At 43.5% G+C, this 26,914-nt stretch overlaps 1 protein-coding gene across 1 annotated transcript; it reads left to right on the top strand.

Annotated features, from left to right (window-relative positions):
* The first annotated feature begins 766 nt into the window (after window positions 1–766).
* On the top strand, window positions 767–26,914 carry GJA8 (gap junction protein alpha 8). The gene is made up of 2 exons (XM_057410487.1): window positions 767–839; window positions 24,923–26,914. The coding sequence occupies exon 2, from the start codon at window positions 24,933–24,935 to the stop codon at window positions 26,130–26,132; it is 1,200 nt and encodes a 399-aa protein (XP_057266470.1). The 5' UTR covers window positions 767–839; window positions 24,923–24,932; the 3' UTR covers window positions 26,133–26,914.

Below are 26,914 nucleotides of genomic sequence, written 5' to 3'. Positions count from 1 at the left end.
AAAGGTGCTGCCTGCCAAAGTAGCGGTTGGTGAGAAGGCGACTGTGCTGCACAGCGTCAGCGCACACATGATGGGTGGAGAAGCGTGAGCCCGGCTTCAATCCTTGTCAATGGCACCTCGTTGACTTTTAACGCTTCCTTATCGTGTCTGCGCTCACCTCCTAGCAGCGCTGATAAAATGCCATCGCTGGTGTAATCTCCTGAGCAGCTCTGCAGAAAGGGTTGCAGAGCATGGGAAGCTGGATCGCCTGCAGCCAGCAACCGGCATGGGATTCCGGTCCAGAGCAAGGTAACAAAGGAAGGGCCCTAACCTGAGGCAAAGGGAGGGCAGAGTAATCTCCTAGTCCTGTGGAGTACCAGGTGTGCTGTTATGACTGGCACAGCAGAACGTAAATGCTGTGTTAGAGCAGGGGTTTGCAGAAGCTGGGATAGCTGTTACTTTTCTATTCCTAGTGGAGCTGGAAATGTAAGCCACCTGAAGTGATTGCAGTATGTTAGTACCCAGAGCTATAAACAATAGAGTTAGGATAATGGGAAGGAATGTACAGGGGTTTTGTTGTCTTTCCTTTTTTCCAGGACTAGCTTATTTCTCTCTCTTGGGGTATTAAATACCTAAGTAGCTCTTGTGCAAATCTTAATTATCACTAAAAAAAGAGTATTATTTTTCAACATGTAACTGCTACCTGCAGGCCCACAGCAATCTTTAAAGCTATATCTAATTATTATTATTTTGTTTTTTTTTACAGGCAAGCAACCTGCAGTGATACCTTTGGGAAGGTCCTCTTTATGGCTGTGAACTGAGGACCCCTGAATATAAACCAGTAAGAAACTACTGAGTAGGTATGTTATTTTTAGAACCTGTAACTGGTGCCAAACTGGTGTACAGTATCCTGCCACTACAGGAGAACAACAAAACTTGCCAGGGAACTGTGTGGAAGGAACAACTTTCCTTCTGAGTGAGAAATCTGGATGTTTAGGAATGCTTTTTTTTTGTTTGTTTCATTCTGGATCCCACACTGGGTGTCTTTTTTCCTGAGCTGGAGGAAACTCCTGATGCAAAAATTCCTTGCTGGAGAAAAACTTCTGAAGACTTTATCAAAAGAACTTGGGACCAAAGTCCTTCACTTTTTTCATGGCTGAATTTTTGATTTGAGCTTCACTGGTTCAAGCATTTCAAATGATGAAAGGTGAAACAAGGGACTTCTCCAGCGGGAGGAATTGTCATTAACAACAGAAGCTTCCAGTGAAATCTATGAACTGTTTCACTTTGACTTGCTGTTTTATTTTCCCATCTACTTAGAAAATAGGCTTATGCAGTTCTGGGTGTATTGTTTTCTTCTTGGGCTACAGCTTTACTCAATACTATGTTATTCATTGAATGTTATTATCCTGTATCCCTCATGAAGCACTAGTCTTGTAATCATTCCCGTAATCACTTCCACATGCTGCAAACTTGCTGAATGGAACAAACTCCTTCCTCATTCCCTGTATTCACATTGTCTTTGCCAAATTCTTCCTCTTTAGTACTTGCTTGGATACCTTGAAGTTTATTTTCAGTATCAGAATACCAAAGTTGTTCTCATAAGAATATTTAGCGTTGTCCCAGCCACCTTTAGCAGTCTCTTACTTTTCACACCCCTAGCTTTGATATTTCTTGTGCTTTTGAACTGTTCTGCCCCTCTGCTTTCATCTTTTGTTTCTGTCCAACATCTTGTACTAACGTCTCTTTATTCCAGCATCTCCCCATTTCTCCAGTCTTCTATCATCCCCTACCAACATCTGGGATTTGATGTGTGGGAAACCCAGGCCTTTTCCCAAGGCCATCTCTCTTCATCACCCCAGCACTTCCGCTATTCTTCCTGACAGTGACATCCCGATTACTGCACATTTTACTGCATCCAAGCTCTGTCTTGCATATGGGCCTGTCAAATCTCACCATTTTTTCCTCTAAACCCTGACTTTTTTCCTATGCTGCCTAAGTGAAAAGCTCAGTTGTCCTCAGTTACGGCAGTGTCGCTTGCAGTCCCCTGCCTCCCGAGTCCTGCTCCATTACACTTGTCATTCTTCAGCTTCATATCTTCTGTGGCTTCTCTGTCAGGTTTCAGCCACCCCATGTGCACTCTCTATGTCCTCATTTCATGGCTGTCTGCTATCCCCTCATGCTTGCCATCCTCCTGAGTGGTGTTTAACCACTTATTGTACTTCCTGACTCTTTCTGCATCTCCTTGCTCACTATTATGCTTCTTTCAAAGCCTTAAAAATGTCTTTTCCTGCATTTTTTAACATATTTTTTCCCTCTCTTGGCCCTGTTAGGCAGGATCAGGAGCACAAAACCTTGGAGACAGTAAACACCTAATTCCGCTTGAAATGAATACTGGTTATCTGCCCACCTAGGAGTTAGGCAGCTGAATACTGTTTAGGTATTTCTATACCAGTGTGCATCCACTGATTGCTCTTGAGACCAGTACTTATATTGCCTACACTGCTAATGCCACCTCACTCTGGAGGTCTGTGGTGTCTGTCAGTAATGTCCCTGAAGCCTGCATTTGGTAACAGCCTGAGGAACTTGGTATCTAGTTCTTCCTTCAGTCCACTGGGATCCATAAGCAAGCTGTCCCTCTGCCTATCTCTCTGTCAGGGCCTGATCTCATACAGGTTTTCAGAGAAGGCATTCCAGATCAACTGGTGCATAATGCAGGGCTGTTGTGATAAGTATCTAAGACCAGGAACTGAATGATCAGATTCACCTTCCTTCTTTTCTTGTAGGATGGGAAACGCAACCTAGACCCTCACCTCTGAAATCGACTGTTTGTAGAGATGGAGGCAGCTATGATGTTGAAGCTTGCTCAGTCTGTCAGTGGAGCTTATGAAAGGAAGTGTATGTAATTTTAGGGTAAGCTGTCATGGTGGTAAAAAGTGGGGCTGTGTTTCCTTTATGTCTTTCTGGTAATCTCCCCATGTAAGACCAAGACCTAACATTCACACTTTATCTAGCTGTCTGCTTGTTGTTCTTAGCAGTTTTAAATAGCTTCCTTGTCAGATTTGAGTGAATTTCATCCTAGAATGTGATCCAGCCTGAAGGCCAGAGCAGTTTGCCAAAAAACAGGAGGTCAAAGGGATAAAGCATTAAACTTGATTTCTTTCTTTCTTGTTTTTTGCCCCCATTCTAGTACAATATCCTAATTAGTCACCACTGGGCCATGTCACCACCAGCCTGGCCTGCTATAGTTGTTTTTTCTGGAGTGCTTGTTGATAAAACCCCCTGCGTTGAGTACTTACACCATGAAAGATAGGAAGGTGGTGAGATCCATTTTGAGATGGATACCCCTGCTACACACAGCTGTGAGATACCCGTGTGCTCCTGAAGTCATGGCCTCTGTCAGTGTTTTCCCAAAGGCATCTGATGTGGTGTTCCCTTGAGGGTGCTGGTATTTGCTGGTGCTCTTCTAAGGTACTCAGCACCAGCCCCCTCCACTATTTGTGCAGTGTGCAGCAATGAGGGGATGTGAGCTACTAGCTGAGCTGCTCCTGCAGTCAGCACTAACCAGCTCACATTTACTGCAGATCTGGTGTAACAGTTCATTGTGCCAGCAAAATATAAAGGAGGAAAGAAAAAGGGAATAGAGAAAATAAAAAGCAAAGCATAGAGATAATGAAAGTGGGGGAGTACTTCTGATATTGTAACTGTACCAGACTTAGGTTTCTCTAGCTCCATCTGGGCTTTGTTAAAAATGAGGCTAGTTAGCAGCTGCAGATATGAATGTAAGAACTGACAGGGGAATGAGAGAAGCTATGAGAAAGCCATGAATTACGTAGGTTCTCTTAGAGATCTTTTGTGGAGGGCTTAGAAGTAGCAGTTTTCAAATTATGGCCTACTGGTTGCTCGTATCAAGTGATTGGGATGCTGTGGAAGGTGGGAGGAGGGTGCAGCAAGCAAGATGCAAGATATGTCTTCAATCAGGAAAGGGGAGAACTTGGAGAATGGTTTACTGGAACTGCTGAAGGATGATGGTATAGCTCGAAGAAAGATGTAGCTTAGGAGTAGATGCTAATTTTGTGTAAAGGGGGATGGGGATTCATGTAGCTAAGAATAAATGAGTTTATGGAAAGGATACTGGTGGTTATTTGGTAACCAGGAGCTTAAGTGATCAAAGAGGTTTAGTAAGCCCTTCTGACTTTGCCTTGCCCTTCCAAAAATATATCATGGCTATGTGGAAGGTCACCTCCCACCCATTCTTAGACGTTAAGTGCCCACTTTGGTATAGGTGGCCTATCAGATTGCATAGGCTGGGTAAACATTGGGATATATGATAGTACATTTGCTGAGCTGCAGGATATAAAGGTAAGGTTGATAACTGGAATGCCAAGATATTTGTGAGGGGAGGCAGGATTCTTGGTCTCCTCAGCTGCTTGCCCTCAAAATGGAAGAAGAAAGAATTTGAAATTCCAGAAGTCTTTGTAGGCTCCAGGCTATAAACAGGCTCTTCCTGTATGAAGCAGTAAGGATCTAACAGTAATCAGGAGATGTCTGCTTTTCCATACAGGCCTAATGCTACTGGTATATACTCTTGTGAGGGGGGTGAAGCCCATCAGTCAGGGGTGACAGGAATGCCCAGTGCTACTGATGTGGATCATCCAGGAAGATTGTATTGAAGACAGAGTTATGGGGTAAAGAAGAAATGAAAGTGCAGTCAACCTGAAGCAGGGGAAGACAGAAAGGTGAAGGAATCAAAAACCAAAAGAAAGATGGAAAGAAGAAAATAATTAGGAAAAGGTTAGCGTAAGTATTGGCAGCATGTTGTACAGCAGAGAAGTGTCCTTACCATTGAATACGCTTCATAAATACTGTATTTTTTTTTCAGCTAGCTAGGCTGAGGGCCTCTGTGGGGTCAAGTATGCAAATGATGGGTCCCCAAGTCCTGCTGCTCCTCCAAATTCCATGAAAGTAGAATTTATCCCCTAGATAACTATTCTGAATTTATCCGGGAGCTGTGCCTCTAGCAGGGTCTGGATCCTCTGTATCAGATCTCTGTGTAAGTCTGTATTCCCAAAAGTAATGTGAAGGAAAATATGACCACAGGAATGTATTTGCTATTTTACTTTATGGATCACCAGGCAAGTGTCATATGCAATACTCATGGATGCTCTGTTTATTCCCTTCTCTCTTGCTAGCTTAAATGCAATGGTCCTGCAGCTTGGGTCTCTGAAGAAGAGGCTCTTTGCGTTACATATCGTCACCATCAGCCACAGCTATACCTTGGGGTGTAGAGTATGCAAATGTTGCTGTTTGGAAGTGTTTGTAAGACACTGCTCTGTGTTTCCTGGTCCTAGTCAAGAGACTAAAGTGATGGTTACTGGAAGTTTAATATCCAGTAGCGTGTTGCAAGGGCTGGTGTTTCCTGACAGCAATGACTACTATTTCGCTCTATAAGCACATCTCTGCTTCCAGCCAGAAACACCAAACCTGAGCAGGCTGGAGTGTTCTAGCTTCCTCTCTGGTGTGTGTCTTACGTGGATGGGCAAACTGCTTGGATGATGCAGGAAACCTAAGTGTTCCTCATGGCTAAAGTGAAATTTTCTAGGAAGTAGGTTGTTCTCACATCAGTCAGCTATGACAGTGGGGGAAAGTGCCTCTCCAGGAAGGATCTGTGTCACTCAGACCTTTCGTTTACACTGAGCAAAGCCACTGGATTTCATACCTTCTCCTACAGTGACCCTACAATAAAACAGGAAAGATCAGACACTGTAGAAAAAGACAGTTGGGACTCTGTCCCTCATGGGGAAGCTGTACAGTAAGATATGAGACCCTTGAGCCCTTCTCCTCCCTGGGATGGAATAATCCACCTTTTTTCATCATGAATCTTAATAGCCAAGGATGTCGCCTCAACTCATTCATTAGCTAGCCAGTGTCACTATGATTAGGGGTTAAGTAGTTAATCTTCAAAAATCCCTTGGAAGCAGAGAATCCATATATTTGCTTATTTGTAATTTGTCTACTACCCCTGAGGCAATCAGGCATGGGAATTCAGTCCCATGTTTGTGTATTTAACAACTGAAAAGAAGATGTATATATGCAGCAGTATATTTATATATTATATATTTTATATTATAGTATATATATGCGACAGTATAAAGAAAAGCTTTGACTGTCTAACCTCCTATTTCACCTTCCCTGTTGCATGCTGTGCATCTTCTTGGTGCCCAGCCCTGCAAAAACAGGTAGCCTGTGTTTTAGTGTGCATTGATACTACCTCCCATGACACAGGATGAAGTTAAGCATGTTTGTAAGCTTGCTTTTGTCCTGGACAGAGAAGAAGACTACTCTTTCTTAATTAAAGGCCCACTTATGGTAGGCCCTACAGAAACATGCATCAAATGATAACTTTACCTTAAAGCACTTCCAGCCAGATCACCCAAGGTAGACTGAGCCAGGAGTACACAGTGCAGGTACAGTGCTTTTAGAGATGTTTGTTGTTCCAGTTTCTTGCAATGCAGACATGAGAATTTTTCAGGAAGAAATGTCAGTCCTCCAAATGGATGGAGATGTGTAACTGCAAGTGGGAATAAGCATTGTGAAGTTGGTCGTTTGTGGCTGTATGCTACTGAACTCTACCATCAATGATCTGCAAAATAGTCATGGATCAGTAGGGATGACTCAAAAATCAGTAAGCTAGCAAAACCCCCAAACAGTACTGCAATAGTCAGATCACTCAGAAAGCTGGGGCCAAGTATAACATTAACTGCTGTAAGTCACATGTCAAAGAATAAGGATACAGGCAGTGTTTATCAGCTGGCAAAATTGCCTCGGGAAGCAGTGACAGGGCAGAAGTAGGGGCTGGTGTGCAGCTCACTGTCTGACAACAGAATTCCAGGATGATGCTGTAGCTGTGGGAATTCATGTAGCTTTCAGTAAATAACTTCAAGATGAATAGCTCTAGGAGAGGCTGAGCACATGTGTCATTTAGCACTAACATGGTCACTTCCCATGTACTCTATGTAGTGCTTTTGTTGGTGGTTCCTGGATGGAAGAGATTTCAAGGACAATGCCCAAGGGTGTTAAAGAGTTGGAAGTGTGCCTTCCAGTGAAAGAGGTTGAAGAGTTGACAGGAAAAGGGAAGCTGAAGGCTAATGTTTTTCACTGTCTACATATACTTACATGGGAAACAAAGTTTCTGTGATCCAGCAGGCTGAAGGGTAATAAGATTCCAAAACTGGAATTTGAAGGGAAAGCAAGTCATATGAGAGAAAGCATATTTTTTTTAACATTGTAATTAACCACTACAACAATCACAGAGGGTTGGGGAGGATCCTCCACAGGAGGCTTTTAAATTGTGGCTGGATTCTTGTCAGTAAGTGGACCTTTGCAGAGATGGGATGTATTCTGCTGAGTCTTCTGGCCCAGGTTTTTGAAGGTGTGGGTCTAGATGATCACAGCAGTTCTTTCTGGCATTACAGCTGGAGGGTGGCCCACTGTTGGCAGCTATGGGGTTGAGAGTTGGGACCTCAGGGTGAGAGCAGAAGGCATCCCCTCACAACCCAAGGCATTACTCATTTTCACCCTGCCCTGTGCAAGCAGTCTGCAAACAGCCAAACCACATCTCTGTCCCTCTTTGAAGTTTCAAATGCTATTGCTCCAGTAAGCAGCATTGCTCCCCTTCATTTCTGTTTCCCATGTAACCATCTACCCTGTTCCCATTCCATGACATTGGCAGCAACCTCCACCACTAAAAGACCACTGATGATGTTGGGTGGAGGTTAGCACCAACGTTTCAAAGAGCTGCCACTAGTCCCTTGTCTCAGAGCACTGCTCCACTGTCTGTGGCGGCACCCATGGGTCTGGCTGTCTGGTGGTCCAGGGTGGGACAAGTCAGAGTCCCTAGTGAGAACAACCAGGCACCATCTTCACTGGGAGAAGAGGGCATGGGTTAGATGCAGGCCTCCACCTGAACTTGGAGTGTTTGGTTCACCTTTTTATAGGATTGTGCTGCAGTGGTATCCCAAAGTAGATGAGGCTTCATTAGTGTCCACTTAGGTGCTCAGTGATAGCAGGAATTATCACTGCTTGTCAGTGTTGCTTTAATTCTCCTCTGGCCAAGCCAAGCCATACCATGTCTATGGCTTTGTCATACATTTCAGACTTTAAACCTTGAACAATTATTCTCCTATATTTCTGAGGCAAACAAGAATGAGTTCTTTCCCTCCCCCTTCAATGGCCATTTTCTCTTTTCTGGTGGAAAAGCTATATTCCCATGATGCTGGGATTTTATTTAATTCCTCACCTTATTCCTCACAGACTTAGACTTTGGCAGAGGCCAAGAATGGGCATGTAGAAGAGTCAGTGGTGCAAGACACCGTTAGAAACTTCTGAGAACAGTGCTGGAAAAGATGAGTGCGGATGCACATGGAGGTTGGGTGCCAGCCGAGGCTCTGAGCCTTTGTACACAGCCAGTGTGAGCAGGTACTTGCTGTAACAGTACTTCCTTGGAAACACAATGGCCACTTGTGAGCCAGCCCTACCCCAGCACAGTGGAAGAAAGCCAGGCAGGGAAGCATGTCCCTGGCGGCACATAGGGACTGGCTGGGTGGGGTGCAGTGAGGGGCAGTAAGGGGGTGAGGAGCTGTGGATGTGACTGCTGAGGCTGTGCGGGGTGGGAAGCTTTTCCTCTTGTGATTTCACCTGGATTGCATGCCAGCCTCAGCACACAATGTTATCACTGCACGCCAGCACATAGCCAGGGTGGCTGTGCTCACAGAGTTGGGCCTCAGGAGAGTTTTTCCAGTCCTTATAGCTTTTGACTTTGACGGCCCTTGCCAGAAACATGCCATGGCACTATTACCTGGGTTTGTTTCCGGCAGTACCAGGACTGCCTCTGCTCACGGATGACCTGTGCACTGGGGTGGATATCTGGTTGTGTGAAGTAAAAGTGAAGGGTTTTGTCAGGAACTGAAGCAGGGACCTCTGCTCTGCCCCACCTCTCCCTGTCAATGTGTGCTGCTCTTGGCCGTTTCCTTATCTAGGGTTTATTGCTGTGCAAAACAGCTGAGTTAATGACTCAAACCCAACACTCGGTCCCTGCTGCATGAAGACTGTGCTGCCCAGATGGAAATCCTTCCCAAGAAACCCATTACCCTTTCTGTAACAAACATGCAGCTGTTGAAACCATGGAGTGCTCTTGGTTAAACAGAGTCCTTCAGAGCTCAGACCCAGACTGTGGTAGTGGGTTCTGGGGGCAGGGATGTGTGGTCTGTGCACAACCATGTTTTGTCACTGTTAAATATCATGCTTAAAAAGGGAGAGTTGAGCCTGGATCATCAGAAGCACTTGGCATTTTCACAGATATCCTTCCATGGCAGTCTGTGGAAGTTTTATCTTCTCTCTAAGGGACATAAGCTAGATTAAATACTGTCTCTAGAAGTCCCAGCCTGAGCCTGCCCTCTTCCCTACAGAGATCCTCCATTATTTATTTTGTTCTGTTGCTCCATGAATAAAATCTTTATTGCCCCTTACTTTTTTTATTTTTTTGCCTAGGTAAGCCCAGGCATCTTTATTTGAAAAGAAGAAATCAATACCCTTTCTTTAATTCCTTGGCAGCCTTTAGTCTTCCCAGGACAGATGTCTTCTAGGACAGTTCTGGTTTTCCATGCTTTAGGAGAATAGGCAATACATTCAAAAAGTGTAACAGCACTAGACTACTTTGCAGGAGATGAAGTGGTTCCAACCTTTGGGAACCAGGGATTCATCAGTGACTAAAGTTTTGGCACATGGCTTTTGACAGGCAGGACAATGTACAGAGCAAATAGGATCCAAGAGAATTTGTAGGATTCTTTGTATTTTTGGGGGGTCTGCTCTGGTTGTTCAAGCCTTTGTAGGTTCACTGACAGCTTGACATGATTGGTGTTTGTACTCCATTAGAGCTGAAACTACAGTAACAAAAAGGAGGCTGCTGGTACCCTCATGCTGGACAGGTACAAGTCTTCTATAAGCAGCTCAAGAGCTGATGCATCACACCCTTTGATACAAATGCACTCAGTGCTTTGTGGGGCATCATCTCTATTAAGCTTGAAGGAGGCAGGATCCATGTTCAAGCTGTCTGTGACCTTTCCTTTGGCACATATGGATTGTGCTCTTGCAGTGTATTTATTGCTTTGTTTTCTGTTGAGTATTCTTTGCTACTCTCATTCTGCTTTGCAGTAATTATAGTCTTCTCACTTAACATTTGCTTCTGTTGTTGTCTTGCCTCTATCCTTTGAACTGATTCCCTTGTGTGGATAGTGAAGACAGGCATTATCTTTCCAGGACTGAGAGATGAGACATTGCTCATAGATGGGACCAGCTTTGGAATGCATGAGCCAGAATGCTCAAGATGATGCATTAAATTGCCACTTGTAATGCTGCTTTTTGGTGTACCTCACAGGTCATAAATTATTTTTGGGAGCTGGACTAGAGGATATTTAAACCCTTAAAATTACATACTAGCAGCCATGTGTAGATCTAAGATCTAATACGATCAGTACAAGGTGAGAAGATAATTCAGGGAGTAACTTCTTCATTCAAGCTGGCAGGTAGAAGCTGCCTTTCGAAGCAGAAAATAAGCACTCTTTTTTTCTAACTTGCTGAATTAGGGGTCATGGAGAACACGTAATGGGGAGACTTTGACAGCAGAGGGCTGTCACAAAAATTGGAGAATAAATCAGGCAGGACTGAGGTGACGTATTTACACACCTTGCCTCTACGTGTACATCCAAAGATCATGTTAGCCCCATCAAGCACAGTGCTGCACCATGAGCTCGTATGCAGCTCCTCAACTACCCTGAGCTCAGAGTCCTCCCTGGAGTCACTGCTTCCCGGGACAAAGTTCCCTATAGCAGAGCTACAGCTGATCTTGTGATGTGCAAGACCTGACCTTCCTTGTGCTCAAGTAAATCCTTTCTGTGCCTGCCGGACTGTGCCATCGGGGGAACTCTAGATTAGTGGTCCCCTTTTCAAGATTTGTCCCTCTCCTGGACTTAGTGACATTTGCAAAATGTTTGATGTTTTCTTCCAGGTTATTGACTAAAAATACCATGGCGCCAAACACCCTCCAGGATCTTGGTACAAACATGCTATAAACAATCACTTCTAGTTCTCAGTTGTATCTTGGGACCAGTCTGATAGGTCATTTATAGTCTGTTTAATGACTGCTATCTTATTTTTATGTCAAGCAAGTTCTTCAATCGAATTGCCATGTGATAGAGTAGAAACTGTCTTCCAGGATCCTAAGTGTATTGTACCAGCTTTGTTATATTTAACAACGGTACATGCGATTTCCTCAGAGAAAAGTATTGCCCCAGTTCAATGGGGTAAATTTTCTATAAACCCATCTTGACTGCCCCTAGTTATATTTCTCTCCTTTTATTCCCGGTGTTCTGTGTTGGCCGCTTCATGATTTAGTTCAGGACTGAGATTCTATCACAGCTCTGTAGTTACCTGTGAGTAATTATAGTTATGAGATAATTATAGAATAATTATGCCCTTCTACATAGTCTTTACAAGGTGCCAGGCTGTCTGTTTTCTTCTTCTCCTCTAGGACTTCGCCACTGCATCAAAAATTAAAGTAAATCAACAGAAACAGTGCAGAGACATCCTGTGCAGCTTATTTTAAATAAACAAAAACCAAAACCACTCCCCCACCAAACAAAAAAAACCCCAACAAACCCCCAAACAACTTTCAGTGCAGGGTATCCAGTCCTGCTGATTTGAAATGGCTGATTTTAGTAGGTGGTATTTAATTCCTCTGAGATACTACAAGAATAGACATGTCATCAACAGTGTCTAAATTATCTACTTTCTTTTTCCCAGCAGTAGGATAGAAGTATTTATTGATTTCATTTTTCTTGTCTGCATTATTATTGAATAATCTAACATTTCCATCTAAAAACAGATCAATACCATGATTAGAACTCATTTTGTTCTGAATTTACTTGAAAAAAATAGCTTTGTCAGTCTTCTTTTTTTCCCTTTCACTTCCATCATCTTATCATCATATCTATATGTGTTTTACCTACTTACAGCACCCCCGCTTCCATTTTAGATGTGGTTATGGTTTTGCAATTACACTGTTTCTTTACTGAAGAGTCGTGTATTTTTGGTGCCTCGTAAAATTTTTTTTAGCAGTTCTTGATAATTATTGATATTTTCTTATTTAAATCCCTTCTTTGTATTGACTTAGCCCAGAATTCTACTCAGGGCTGGGAAATGGGACTTTTTAAAGCATCATGTCTTTCAAAGCATTGCATTACAGCTTTGGGCTGCCTTCTGCTTTCATATGTGCAATTAGGTGGGGATCAGTAAACCTGTTACCAGCCTCATTTCTACCATCACTTTACCCATCCAGATAAAGTAAAATACAGATTTTATTCATTTTGGATATAAGATTTGAGAAACAAGGAAGCTGTTTCGAACATTTAAAAATCCCCAGTGCTGTTTTTGAGTCGGCCACATCAGCATGTGTTATCTGAGCAATAACATATTTGTTTTTTCTTTGGTTAGTGCTTGAATAACCAGTGCTCCCATATTGCAGTGTTGCTTGGTTATCTGTTGCAGATCCAAATCATCAGTCTGGTTACCAGAACACCAACTCAAAAATACTGAATATTGTTAATTAGGAAATTATGATTCAAAATCACAAACAAGCAGGTAATGCATTTTCTTTTCACCCCACTTCTGCCCATTCAGTTTTTCTTAGGGCTACAGCCATTGATTTTAACATTGTCATACAAACCATCCCAGTATCTTTTCCAGTGTCTTATAGCTATAGTCCTTTGGGCAGACAAAGCCTTGATGAATATAAAATGGAAAGGGATGCCACATTTTTATATAGCTAAAGGGGATGTATTAGAATGGATTTGACTTCTTTATTATAAAGGAGGGCACGCTTTTGCAAGGAAAAGCCAGGGCTGCAGCTGAATACAGCCAGCACTGGTAAGTGGAGCTGATATGTAGCAGAGGGATTAGAAACCCAACAAATCTGCTGCACTCTGGGCCAAAGCAGGGTGGCCAACAGAAGTATCAGAGTTCATGTCCTTGCTTCAGAGCTTCAGGGGCTGGAGAGACACAGGCTATTAAAATACATGCCTATATTTTGGTGAGGAACTATCTGTAGTAATAGCTTCATTCATTATGATAGTGTTTTTCAATCGGGCAGCAATGGGGCCTTGTAGCATGGGACATGTGGAAGAGTTGCTATGCCAAAGCTGGACTTGCCATAGAAGTAGCTGCTGAAAGTTTTGCCAGGTCTGACCCAGGACAGGGGACCCCCAAAGGAGACTTCTCTTACAAGGATCCAGATAATGCTTTAAACCGTATTGCTGTTAAGAATATCATAATCACTGAGCTGTAGCAGGACTTCAAGGGATTGAGATTTGCTGGCAATAAATAAGGAAAAATCCAATAGGTCTCTCCAAACTGGAAGCCCTTCAGCCCTACCACCTACTTTTTCTGCAAGCTCTGTACATAGATAATCCCTGCCTCACTCCACCCAGCTGTTTATTAGTTTGGGTTGTCTCAGGGAATGCTGAAGACCTTTGGATGGATGATTTATCTATGGACAGGTTATCTTCTTGATCAGGAAAGAGGAACAACTGGCTCAACAGCTTCCAAGTTCAATAACCTCCTTTTCTTCTTAATAAATTGCTGAGGCATGAGAGCCTTCCGTTCCTTGCTGGTATCTTTTACACTGTGCCCAAAGAAACAATCATATCAGGCTCAGGAAGGCACATGACTGAAAGGGCAGGGAAACAGGAACCGTCCCCAAGGATGTCCTCCCCAGAGAGGCTGGGAATGTGTTCTGTTGTGGGAAATGGGAATCTGAGGTCAGACGAAGTGCACAACAGGTACAGCCATCTCTTGTGACTGGAAGAACAGATAATGGTCTGTTTTGCTGTCCCCATTGCTCCTCTGTCTTGCTTATGAACTCTCCCAAGACACCTCCATACCTCGTATGCACAGTGCACCTCCACCATGTCATTGTGCTGTGTGGAAATGAAAGCAGGGAGATAAAGATGGAGAGTGGGTGGTGACAACACTCCTGAGAGCCCTGAGCCTACCACTCAGCAAGGCAGGCCTCTGTGGTGTTAGAAGAACCCAGAAAAAGGGAGAAAGGAGTAGGGAGTAAGCCCCCATCTGAAACTGTAAGGCAATAAACCTCATGGGCAGTGTGGTAACACAGGACTGTTCCCAACATATTGACTTGTTCAGATCGTTCAGAAGCTTTGTCCTTTCCAGGTCCTTGTGCCTGAGGCTGTTAAGAGATTGTACAAAATGTCTTGATAAAAGAAACATAGGGAGTCTCCCAGTCAAAAGACTCAGAGGTATTATTAGCCTCTCTGTTACTGGTAGGCCTGAAGCAATTAATTATTACCAGAAGTATTATCAGGTGCTTGTCACTGCTTTCCCTCAATCCACTTTACATAGTCCAGATTGGCTGTAAGCAATATGTTCCCTAACTGGTCTGATACCTCACAACAGATAGCAGCTAATCCATTTCTCTGGGGAAGATCTCAATAGTGGTGGAAGGGCCATAACCTAGAATATATGCCAAGAGAAAATCGAGACTATGGACCACCTAAGTATGTAGCTTGCCTATATTCTCAGATCTTCTCAGAGATGTCATCCAGCTGATGTGCTCCACCTCCATTTCTGACCAAGCAGTAGGTTTTAGGCAGGGGGCAGATAAAGAGGCAAGAAAGAGGAGGGTATATGGGGACCCAGGAAAGGCATTTTGTATATCGTGGCTCCATAACACATTTGCTACACCTTGCCTACAAGGCCTAGGCCCTTTCCCGATGCACCTCTTCATAAATAGCACCTGCACTGACAGCAGAACTTAGAATTTCTAACCAGGACACTGCTGTAAAGGTTTGTATTTCTAGAAATATCCTGGTCAAGTTTTAAGTGAAATCATGTGTCTAAAAGAGTATTATTCTCTTTCTAGCCCTCCTTGTGCTGCTACTGCAGCATCATAGCACCTAGCTTTGAAATGTGAGAGTTCATCTCCTTTGCCTTGTAGGTCCTTTGTAAGGTTAGTGTAGTTTTTATTACTAACCATGCTGTTACTAAAGGGAGGATCATGCACATCAGCTGGTATACATGAGAAATATTTGCTGGAAAAGGATTGGAACTAGATGATCTTAAGGTCCTTTCCAACCCAAACCATTCTGTGATTCAAGTGAAAATCCTGATTATACTAGCAAAAATAATGCTTTATCAACAAAGTTAATGCTGATTCTATAGGTGAAATCAGTGACATGAAAGTGATCTCTGTGGCAGTTTAACTCCATCTATTTAGGCATTGTACTATAAAAAATCAAATTAGCAACAGGTATTGCTGCATCACCACAAGTTTCCTGTGTTTGCCTTAGTTTCTATCTGAAGGAAGAAGTTTCAGAAATGAGGGAAGAGGGAAGAGAAAGGCAGAATTTAGGTACAGTGTAAGAGACACACTCTGCCGCCTTCTTTCTCATTCATAGCATCTCCCGGTCTCCTATGCTGCTGTTCAGTGCATGAATGAGAAAACACCGCCCGCTAGTGGTTTACGCTGCAGGAGCCCAGAGGCCCCTTGGCAGAGGAGGTTTTACCATGTTTCTGCTTTGTGATCCTCCTCCAGCAAATGTACTGGGAAAAGGCGGGTGGCTCTTACTCATCCTTTGGTAAAATCAGCATCTCTGGAAAAGGTCAATGCTGAACTGAGCGAGAAGAGAGGTTCTTATTAGAGGTGCCATGGGTCTCTCGCACCCTGTTTTTCGTGTTTAGTGTCAATGTCCGCAGGAAACACTCTAAATAAGCTATGGGATTTAGTCTTAGTTACTCCAGTAAGGGAACAAATTGGTTGAAGTGTGGTTACAGCAAGCAAATGCCTCTAAATCTGCAGCATGTTCAGAGCCATCACTAAAGTCAAAGAACAAAGCACTGACCCTCCAGAAACTTCCCTTGAGGGTAGCCCTGCCGTGTAGAGATACCTCTGGTAGCCTGGGGTGAGGTGGCTCCAGCATGGGAAGCAGTATTGCACCACTGTGTTCCATTCCGCCCCACTCCAGAGGAGATAACTCAAGTGTAATGCTTTGCTTGACACAGCTGACTTGCTCCCGGACCGGAGCTCGTGTCTCTCCAGTCCTGCAGTGCACTGGGTGGCGGTAGACAACCTGAGCTGTCCAAGGCTGTTCTTAGGGTTGGTGGCAAGATACTTAGAATCATAGAATAGTTAGGGTTGGAAAGGACCTTAAGATCATCAAGTTCCAACCCCCCTGCCATGGGCAGGGACACCTTATGCTAAATCATATCACCCAAGGCTCTGTTCAACCTGGCCTTGAACACTGCCAGGGATGGAGCATTCACAACCTCCCTGGGCAACCCATTCCAGTGCCTCACCACCCTTACAGTAAAGAATTTCTTCCTTATATGCAATCTAAACTTCCCCTGTTTAAGTTTTAACCCGTTACCCCTTGTCCTATCACTACAGTCTCTAATGAAGAGTCCCCCCCCAGCATCCCTATAGGTCCCCTTCAGATACTGGAAGGCTGCTATGAGGTCTCCACGCAGCCTTCTCTTCTCCAGGCTGAACAGCCCCAACTTTCTCAGCCTGTCTTCATACAGGAGGTGCTCCAGTCCCCTGATCATCCTTGTGGCCCTTCTCTGGACTTGTTCCAACAGTTCCATGTCCTTTTTATGTTGAGGACACCAGAACTGCACACAATACTCCAGGTGAGGTCTCACAAGAGCAGAGTAGAGTGGCAGGATCACCTCCTTCGACCTGCTGGTCACGCTCCTTTTGATGCAGCCCAGGATACGGTTGGCTTTCTGTGCTGCGAGCGCACACTGAAGCCAGCTCATGTTCATTTTCTCATCGACCAGCACCCCCAAGTCCTTCTCTGCAGGGCTGCTCTGAATCTCTTCTCTGCCCAACCTGTAGCTGTGCCTGGGATTGCTCCGACCCAGGTGTAGGACCTTGCACTTGGCATGGTTAAACTTCATGAGGTTGGCATCAGCCATTTTGTTTTAAACTGAAAATATTCCTCTGAGATTTCTCTAGGTCTTTGGCCCTATATAAAACTGTAGAGCCAACAATTTCCCAAAGCCTCTCTCTCCCCCGTGATTGTTTTTCTGTTTATGAGGTAAGACCATCCTTAACAGATGTTTGTTTACCTCTTCATAAAAACCTCCAGCCTCCCCAAGCAGTGTGCTGCAGTGCTTTGCTATTCTTACCCTTGCAAAGTGTTTTTCTAGTGTTTAGCTATATCATTTTTATTGCAAATTAAGCTTATTATTTCTTCTTCTACTTTTGGTGAATGTAAAGACAACTGATTAGTCTCTCCACCCATTACAACAAATGTTTATGTGCTGGAGGACTGTTATCATGTCTCCCCTACTGTTCTTTTCCTAGAAAAAACAAACTCAGTTATTTTATCTGTTCCTTATAAGTCATGTTTTTTTCACATCTCTTATCATTTTGTTGTTCTTTTTTGGAGTCTCTCCAATTTGTCTGCATCTTCTGTAAAATGTAGCGCCTGGAACCGGACACGCTGTTCCTGCTGAGAGCTCAGCAGTACTGAGTGAAGGCACAAAATAATTGCTTCCTCTGCCTTCCACACAAAACTCCCCTTAAAGCATCTCAGGATGAGATTTGTCTTTTTTTTCTGCTGAAATCTCACTTTACAGACTCATATTCAGTCCCACCCCAGCTCACTCTTTGCTGCACTGCTGTGAAGTGGTAATGATCTAGTTTGGACCAGCACATTTGGTGTCTGCGCTCCTGATCGGTACCTTGGTGCAGTCTCCTCTGCAGAGGGCAGCCCAGTTCTCCAGTGTCTCACGTTCCTCTCAGAATCTGATGGCCTCAGGCCCCCTGCCTTCAGGAGGGACTGCTGACCCCAGCCCAGCTGCCACCCTTTCAGTGTTTTCCTCTAGTCTGTTGTCCAACACGCAGGATACACTGAGCACCCCTGGAGGCAGAACATCAGGGATGTGATCCTCCCAGCTGGAAAAGTGAAGTCCTGACAATTACCTTTGGTTATGGTACTTCAACCTGTGTAGCCTCTGCATGGTGACTGCTTGCTGCTGTGGGAGACTGGGATCTAGGTACTTTTTAAATGCTCACTAAGGTCAAGGTATTTTATATCTACTATTTTCTCCTCATCTAGCAGGCCTGTTAGTCGAAGAAGGAAATTAGCCTGTTTTGACAGGATTTGTTCTTCAGAATTCCCTGCTGGTTGTTTCTTATTACCTTCTTGTCCTTTAGCTACTTATAAAGTGATTGTTTCATAGTTGGTTCCAGTATCTCTGTAGGTATCACGGTTAGGCTGACTGGCCTGTAATTCCCCAGGTCCTCTTCTAACAGTAATTTTCAGAGAACTGCATTTAAGTTAAACAGCTATTGAAAAACATTCCACTTTTGCCCTGCTTATCTTTATTCCTTGTCTAGTTTTCTTCCATCTCTTATATTAAAAACATGTTTCCCGTAAGCTTTTATCCTCTACTGGAGCCCCAGCACAATTCAACCCTGCCTTCACCTCTTCTCCCCTCTTCCGGCCCAAACCTTCCTGTTACTTAAATACTTACCCAATTTCCCTCCTCTTGATGCTTTATATCTTCCTCCCTCTCTTTTCTTTATGGTTTGTTTGCAGTTCCCTAGCAAAATATATTTCCCAGCAACTTACATTCTTCCTCCCCCCCCCAGCCCCGATGCCTGGAGGGCTCTGAAGAGAGTTCTGGAAAAAGCTCAGAGCTCTGCCCTTAAAATGTGGACAGTGATACTTACCATGCTTCCAGGGACAAGTTCTGCCAAAAGACTTGTCCAGGACTAACTACATTCAAATGATCTCTGGGACCAGTAGGTGGCAGAGAGAAGGTGAAATGTGGGAGCCTCTGGTCCTAGTGATCAGACTGATAGATCACTCTGGCTCTAGGGAGGACAAAGACACATGTTATTAGAAAGCAGATGTCTGATAAGTTGGCTAGTGTCTAGCAAGCAGGAGTGTTGGGTAAAGCTCCCATCTTCTTGTAGGGAGGCAGAATATATCTAGTGTTCAGCTTCAGCCATGAGCGAAAGGTTTGTGTGTTCAGCAGAGGAACAGGAAGCATGTGCCACTTTCTAGCTAAGCAGATCAGGAGAAGATAAGTTTGTTTGAGGGAGAGGTATCGTTATCCAGGGTTGTAAGCTACATAATTGCACAATCTGCTATCATGCATGAACAGAGCTGTTCAATAGCATGGCCCTGCCTTGTCCTGACATCATGTCTATGTTGGAAATCCGTTTGGAATGAAAAATCCCACATTCCCCAAGTGACCTCGTAGTCTCTGAGCAAAAGGCTGAGTTGCAGTAGAGACTTCACAGTCTCAGTGGTTCCAGAGATGGGAGCTCAAAAGCAGCTAAGGAATGAGAAGTCAGCAATGAAGCAAACTTCTTTCCAAAGCTAGTAACATTTAAAAGTGTGGGTGAATGTCCATGGTTCTTTGAAGTCAAGAAAAGTCCCAAAGGCAAGACAAAGTCACTGTGAATAGCAGTGCTACTCTCATTAGCTGTTGCTGTTTCTAGGGCTGGCTTTTGGACATGGCCCTGCACCAGGTTGCCTAATGAGAGCATAAATACTGGGGCAGGTACACAGGTTGGAAGTGTTGGCCATTATCATTGTGGCACAATCTGTGTTGCAGACTCAGCTAATGTCACGTGCTTGTGTGAGATCCAGTCTTCTACACCTTTGGTTTTATGTTCTCTACTCCTTTCACAGCCATTACTTCCATATTAAAAAAGCAGCCCTGACTTCTGGCATTAACCTGATGCCTTAAAGAATCAAGTCCTCTTCTCGCTCTTCTGCTCTGCCCTCTCCTTTTCACCCCCATCTCAAACAACCACTTCCCTGTGTAGTAGCCTCAGTACAAGAGGAATTCCTCACTGGCCATCTTCATCTTTATTTAGGTGCTTTTCTGTGGCCATTTCATCGGTGTGTGTGTGTGTGCGCGCGTGTGCTAGTGAGCTGGAGAATCTGGCCCAGAATGAACTCAGGGATGCCTTTTTAAAAGGCATCCAGTTAAAGGGACTCTATGGTTTTTCCCAAACCAGAAATGTCCAGCAAACTGTGTGCCCCATGTTAAAGGCTCTGCACCCTACTGATAGCAAAGAAAGTCACCGTGATCACTCAGATGAAGGTGCCATATACCAAATGATTAGCCACTCACATATAATTTCTGCATCAGCTGCATTTTGCAAGCTGTTTTGCAACTTGCCAGACAATATTTGATATTTAGATAGTTGTTTGCAAATGGTGGATAAAAGGTTAATAGGAAATGTCTCTGACAGTAGCTGGATATAATTTAGAGATGGACTACAGCCATGTAGCTACATACCAGATTTGGGTTTTGGCTCATTATATTGGAGAGATAAGGTCCCAGAAGGAATATGCATGTTCAGCCAGAGCTGAGTTTTAGTCTGAGAAGGGATGGGCAGTTTAACATGTGAACCATCTGGCCTCTGTGATGCACCAGCTTGCAAGCGCTCTTTAAAGGTGTTAGCTGCTGATAATATCATTTAGTCCTCCCTCTCTTACTGCTTCCCAGAGAGGGGATGAGGGTGGCATTGAAGACCAGTCACACATGTATTAATCCTAGTTTATCTCAGTAGCATATAGCAAAACAAAGCAACAAAGGTATTCCTCACTCTCCCTTACTGTCCTTAATCCTCTTGTTGATCAAACTGTGCATTTTTTTATTCACTGCATATTTGTGAGACTTGTGTCTTCTCCTCTGTGTGTCCTCTCTCCTGGAAGACTATTCCCATGCTTCATGTAGCACAACCTGAAAAATGCCAGGTATAAACCTCTACTACTTCTCTATTAAGAGAATGATTTATTAAGGTGTTGAGAAATGACCTTCATTCCAATTGCATGCATGGAGATTGATTTTATTTTTTTTTTTTTTTTTTGTCCTCCAAACTGGTTCCTCTTGCAAAATGTGATTCTTTTCCATCTTTTACTTATACTTTACCTCTTTTGAAATCCAGTTGGTAAAACATCATCTCTTCTTCCAGTTGTGCTTTGGACTTTGGAGCTATGCAACTCCTCTGCTTAAAAGCTGCTTGGGAAGACATCCATTGAAATGAGGCTCTGAACTTACATGGGCATAAATGCCAGAAACACTGAAGAGAGGTTTATTGGTTTGAAGAGACACAACTTTGTGGCCCTCACAAAATGACCATTCAAATGACAGCTTCTCTAGAGACAGAGCATCTCCCAGTGCTATTCAAGGAAATAAAATCTGCATGAAGAGAGAGGAGAGCTACTTGCTGCTTTATGATGTTATGGGCCCAGTATCTGTATCATTGCTTAGCAGATCTTGCTTCCAGTTATCCTCCTTTTCTTCAGAGCTGAGCACAAAGAGCACATTCTGAGCAATTCATACAGAAAGACTACAAAAATAACACCTCAGAGTAAAGCTATAACCTTTGGCTTATAATCAAAACTCACAAGGCAGTTAGTTGTACCTATGGATGCATTACTGAGCTTGTGACTTCTCTCTTCTGTTGGGCTCTGCAGCATTTCTGCAGATGGTTGGGGGTAGGTGAGTGTGCCTGGGGTAACATTCTTGTTTGCTGGGCTGCTGGAATTCGCCTGCGCTCCTTAACAAAACAGTTTGTTTTAGCCATTTTGGATGCCTGTGCATGTGCAAAATGCAATTGGAAGAAAAACTAAGCAGAACCAAGACACTGAAAGGCAAGGTTGTAAAATTGGTATTTCTCAGCTTGATTAACCATGACTGATGATCTAATTTTCCAATACTGCTGCTTTTTCCAGGTAAAAGATGTTAAAGAGCAGCTCAATGTATATGACAATGCCACCTACAGGTACCTCAGTGACTACCTGTGCTGGAAATCAGCAATATGACTTACCTGTCAGAGCTGGGTGTAGGGTACAAAATAATTTGATTAGTTCTGCCACTATCAGAGAAGTTGGCACTCCCGTGTCACCTGTCACACCACAACACCTAAAGACTAATGAGTGGGGACACACACACAGAGCTGTGTTGAACCATAGCAGAGTTGCCGAGATGCTTTGGTTCCTGCTTAACTGTGCAAACTCCTGTTTAGGCATATATTAGGTTTTCACTGCCTTTCTCCTGTTCCTCTCCCTGCTCTGGTTTTTCATGTTCAGTAGATTCTCCTCTCTCTCTCTCTGCCTCTCTTTCTCTATTTTTTTTTCTCCCTATTGTTCCCCATGTCACTAACTGTCACTCACTTTATAAAGCCGTCTGGCTCAGAGCTTAAATATTGCAGGGCAACTAAAACCCGCCATCAGAGCCAATTCAGTCATATCTGCTCAGTCGTGCGACAAGATTGGGACTTTTAGAGTAGGGAAGAAGAGAGACAAAATTTCACTCTTCCCTGCAGGGTGCCAAGAGAGGAGGGGGACACACTTCTTCGGTGGAGCCTTTCACTGCGGCAAGTTGCTTGCTCAACGTCCTTAACCTATACAGTCTTTTTAGCTGGTGGTGGTGCGCTCAGGTTGCAACATCTGGAAGTGCAGGGTGGGGCTTTACAACAAACCCATGTGAGTTAAGAACACGAGTCTGTTGACTCCAAGTGGGCTTAGGCAGTCTCCTCGTGATAGGCAATTTAAACAAAAAGGTGACTGCCTAAATTCATCACTTTCAACTTTTTCTGGGACTTGAAGGGCTGACTGCTTACAGGTGGAACCCCAGGCATTTGAACTGGTTGTGCATCTGCAGTCTGCCCAAAGTTGTTTCTTGTAGTTGAACTGATTGAGCAGCTTTGAACCACTTCACTGGCAGAAAAATGAGAGGATGGGCATGGCAGAGTTACGAAAAATGTGACTAGTTCGGAAGTGATCTCAGGACTTTAGCCAAATGTATCAACCTGCAAGTGAGACATTTGATGGAGTTAGGAAGTAGTTTTCCTTCTCTTGTACAGTGAGTTTTCCGTATGATAAGGTTTATCACATCTAGAATGTCGCTCTTGTGCGTTGCAGTGGAAATGTTCAAATGCTAGCTGCGGATATCAGCGTGACTCACAAAGAAAGGGATGGAGTTAACTTCATTGCCTGGGAGACAATGAGGTTCATACTGTGTGTAGTCATGTTTTTTTACGGTTGCACATGATGGGTAACTGTCGGGTGTGCTTTGCTCTGTGAATCTGCAGAAAGAGAATGTTTAAATCAGTTTAGTTAATGTATGTAAACAGCATAATCTTCTGCTAGACTTGTTAATGTAAGTGCTGACATTAACACACTCTTCTACACAACTTTAATGACTGAGAAAGTAGCAATTTTCTTCAGTGATTAAATTATGTTTGCTGCTTACACATGCAAGGTATTTGTGCAAGCTGAAGAAGTGTGCTCTGTTCTTTGTTTTCTGACATGGGTGTCTGGGGTTAAAATTTTGCAAGGTCTGAAAGCAAGGCAAATGAGTCCATCTTGTTTTAGAACAATGACATCAGAAGGATTTCTTTGGTCGAAAATTTGTGACATTCCCCAGAGCCATAGAACTCTCAATATTTTGTGTGTTTATCTATGTGTGAATATGTACACACAGTAGTTGAAACAGACTGGGATGCGTTGGTGTGTTGTAACATATGGCATTACAAATATATCCCAGTGGTATTTGAGAGAGGAGGGAAGTTTAGATACTCAGATTTTCATCCTGTTGACTGTACCTTCTTTTACTCAGCACTTGTATATGTGTGTCTGCATATAAGAAACTATAGATGGAGATAATATCTAAGACATGAACTTCTAAATCCCTGTGAACAGCTATTTTATGGAAAATGTTCCCTGTTTCACTTGTCATGGTCCACAGTTCATTTTTATTTTTTTGATCGCTGTAATATTCAGCATTCCTCAGAGATTCAGACAGCTGTGATGTGTTAAATCAGCCCATCCCAAAGAAGTTTCTTCTTTATTTCACTCATGCAAAGATTTTCCCTTGCCTAAAATCATATAGTGGGAAGTTTAGGCTACACTGGATCAAGTCCTAGCCTAGGAATAATTTATTATCATGCAAAAATGACAGATGTAATGTTTACTTGCATTACTTGTAAATGGACTACTTTCCTAGCTTTCCAGTAGGATGTCTGTAGCTGGCTTCCACCTCTATGTTAGTCTGAGATAGCAGCACTGGCTTTTTAGAGAGAGAAAATAGTATTTTAGGTCACAGTTATAGACCTTTATGTTTTTCTCCATGTTTGTTCCAATATCAGTCTGGCAACTGACTTCAGAATACAATACAAAGAACACCAAACAATTGTATTGAATATAATGTATTCTATACAGCAAAATAGTATATATATGGTAGTTATTAAGCTTGTATATTGTTACTAACACAGCAATGATGTAATCGTGTTATTACCTAACAGAGTGATTTCTAATGTAGAATTAATATATGCAACCTAGAGAGAATTCAGGTTTGTGTAGGTGCAACATGGGCACTGATTTCAGATCTGTTTGTGTGTGGTTATGGCGCAAGAAGTGCTTGAAAGCTTCACTCTTCAAACCACTGCAGCTGCATGCTGATAAATCTGTTCTACTGTACTGCTGGCACGTGTTTGTACGTGTACAAAATCTAAGCAGGCTCATACAACTGAGTTTATGAGGCACAACAGAAGTTTCTTACTTTGAAAAGGAGATAAATACACTCCTTGGCTGAAAAGTAATTGCCCATTTAGAGCCAGGGAAGAACAAATATAGCAAGCAGTTTGCTCTGGCTTCCTAGCTCTTCTCCTAAATGAATCATTGTGATCAGGCAAATACGCAAGCAAGCAACCTTCTTTCTTTTCTCAAAGCATATTACTTACTGGTTGAAAGCAACAAAAGGCATCAGTGGGAAAACTTGAAAGCTAAAATTTAGCATAATTTGTGGTCATTCTCTTTCTTTTTTCTTTCCTTAGACGGTAAGAAATGGGTGACTGGAGTTTCTTGGGGAACATTTTAGAGCAGGTGAACGAGCAATCCACTGTCATCGGGAGAGTTTGGCTCACAGTGCTCTTCATTTTCCGCATCCTGATCCTGGGAACAGCCGCTGAGCTAGTGTGGGGAGACGAACAGTCAGACTTTGTGTGCAACACCCAGCAACCTGGTTGTGAGAATGTCTGCTATGATGAAGCCTTCCCCATCTCTCACATCCGGCTCTGGGTTCTGCAGATCATTTTTGTATCCACACCTTCGCTAATGTACTTTGGGCATGCGGTGCACCATGTCCGCATGGAGGAGAAGAGGAGAGAGAAGGAGGAAGCTGAGAGACGTCAGCAAGCTGAGGTGGATGAAGAGAAGCTGCCCCTGGCTCCAAATCAAAACAAAGGCAACAATCCTAATGGGACCAAGAAGTTTCGCCTGGAAGGTACCCTCCTGAGAACCTACATCTTCCATATCATTTTCAAAACCCTCTTTGAGGTGGGATTCATAGTAGGTCAATACTTCCTGTATGGCTTCCGAATTCTTCCACTTTACCGCTGCGGGCGGTGGCCCTGTCCCAATCTTGTGGACTGCTTTGTCTCCAGGCCCACAGAGAAGACCATCTTTATTATGTTCATGCTGGCGGTGGCTTCTGTGTCCCTCTTCCTCAACCTGGTGGAGATCAGTCACTTGATCCTGAAAAGGATCCGGAAGGCTCTGAGAAGACCAGCAGAGGAACAGCTGGGGGAAGTCCCAGAGAAGCCCCTCCATGCCATCACAGTATCCTCCATCCCAAAGACCAAAGGCTACAAGCTGCTGGAAGAAGAGAAGCCAGTGCCCCACTATTTTCCTCTCACAGAAGTAGGGGTTGAGCCCAGCCCCCTTCCATCAGCCTTCAATGAGTTTGAGGAGAAGATTGGGATGGGACCATTAGAAGATCTTGCCAGGGCATTTGATGAGAGGTTACCATCGTATGCACAAGCGAAGGAGCCGGAAGAGGAGAAAGTAAGAGCAGAGGAGGAGGCACAAGAAGAGGAGCAGCCGGAACCTCAAGAAGAGCCAGGGGTGAAGAAAGCAGAAGAGGAGGTGGTGAGCGATGAAGTGGAAGGGCCTTCAGCACCTACTGAGCTCGCCACTGATATGAGACCCCTCAGCAGGCTAAGTAAAGCCAGCAGCCGGGCCAGGTCAGATGATTTGACTGTATGAAGGTGCAGGATATGGGGAGCACATGAAAATGAAAAGGTTGAAAAGAAAATGAGAGATAGAGAAAGAATCAAAAGGTATTTTTTAAGCAAAGTGCTAAAATAGCCATTTGAATATTATTTCCTCTTGAGATTCTCAACTGGAAAGGTATGATCATGGTAACTGTGCCTTATTTGCCCTGTATGTCCATTTGAGAAAGAACATTTTCCCTGTTTCCACATACTAGCTCACGCTTTACAGGAATACCTATGCTGTACACATAACTGATGTCTTTTAAAACCTAACGTGGCAGTGAACCGCAAATGTCACTACTGTGAACGGATTTACTGGAAGCTTTGTGTTCCACATTTCTGTTTGGCCAGTGAAGGGGAAGACTGATCACAAAGTGTATCTAGTATTTCTTTCTGTTTCCACCCATGGCATGCTGAGCAGATCTCCCCTTTGCTGTTGGCATGGAATTGCAGTTATTTAATTCACAAAGTGAATTCTGTGCTTAGCATCAATGCACTAAACTCATAAGCACCATTTCCCCTCTCTATTCAGAAAATAAAGCCGAAATGTCTCCACTTTCTCTGAGAATGCAAATCTGAGTGAGGTAAAAATATTTTCCCTTTGTCAAAACTATTTCTGCTCTTCAAGTGACATTGCAGTGAGCAAGGTTAACAGCAGCTCTCTACTAGGATTTAGCAGATGCTCACAGATGGATTATTTGTTCCCAAGAGGGTCATCCAGCCCCAAGCCTATTTTAGACCACTGGAAAGAATAAATTCAAGTGATATTTTTTA

Source organism: Pezoporus wallicus, unplaced genomic scaffold, assembly GCF_028554395.1.
Source record: "Pezoporus wallicus isolate ANWC-B61680 ecotype Strahan unplaced genomic scaffold, APGP_CSIRO_Pwel_v1 contig_229, whole genome shotgun sequence".
Taxonomy (NCBI): domain Eukaryota; kingdom Metazoa; phylum Chordata; class Aves; order Psittaciformes; family Psittacidae; genus Pezoporus; species Pezoporus wallicus.
This window is presented reverse-complemented; position numbering and strand designations above follow the sequence as displayed.

Excerpts from the sequence above, each read along its gene's own strand:
- GJA8 (XM_057410487.1), top strand. The coding sequence starts at position 24,933 with ATGGGTGACTGGAGTTTCTTGGGGAACATTTTAGAGCAGGTGAACGAG.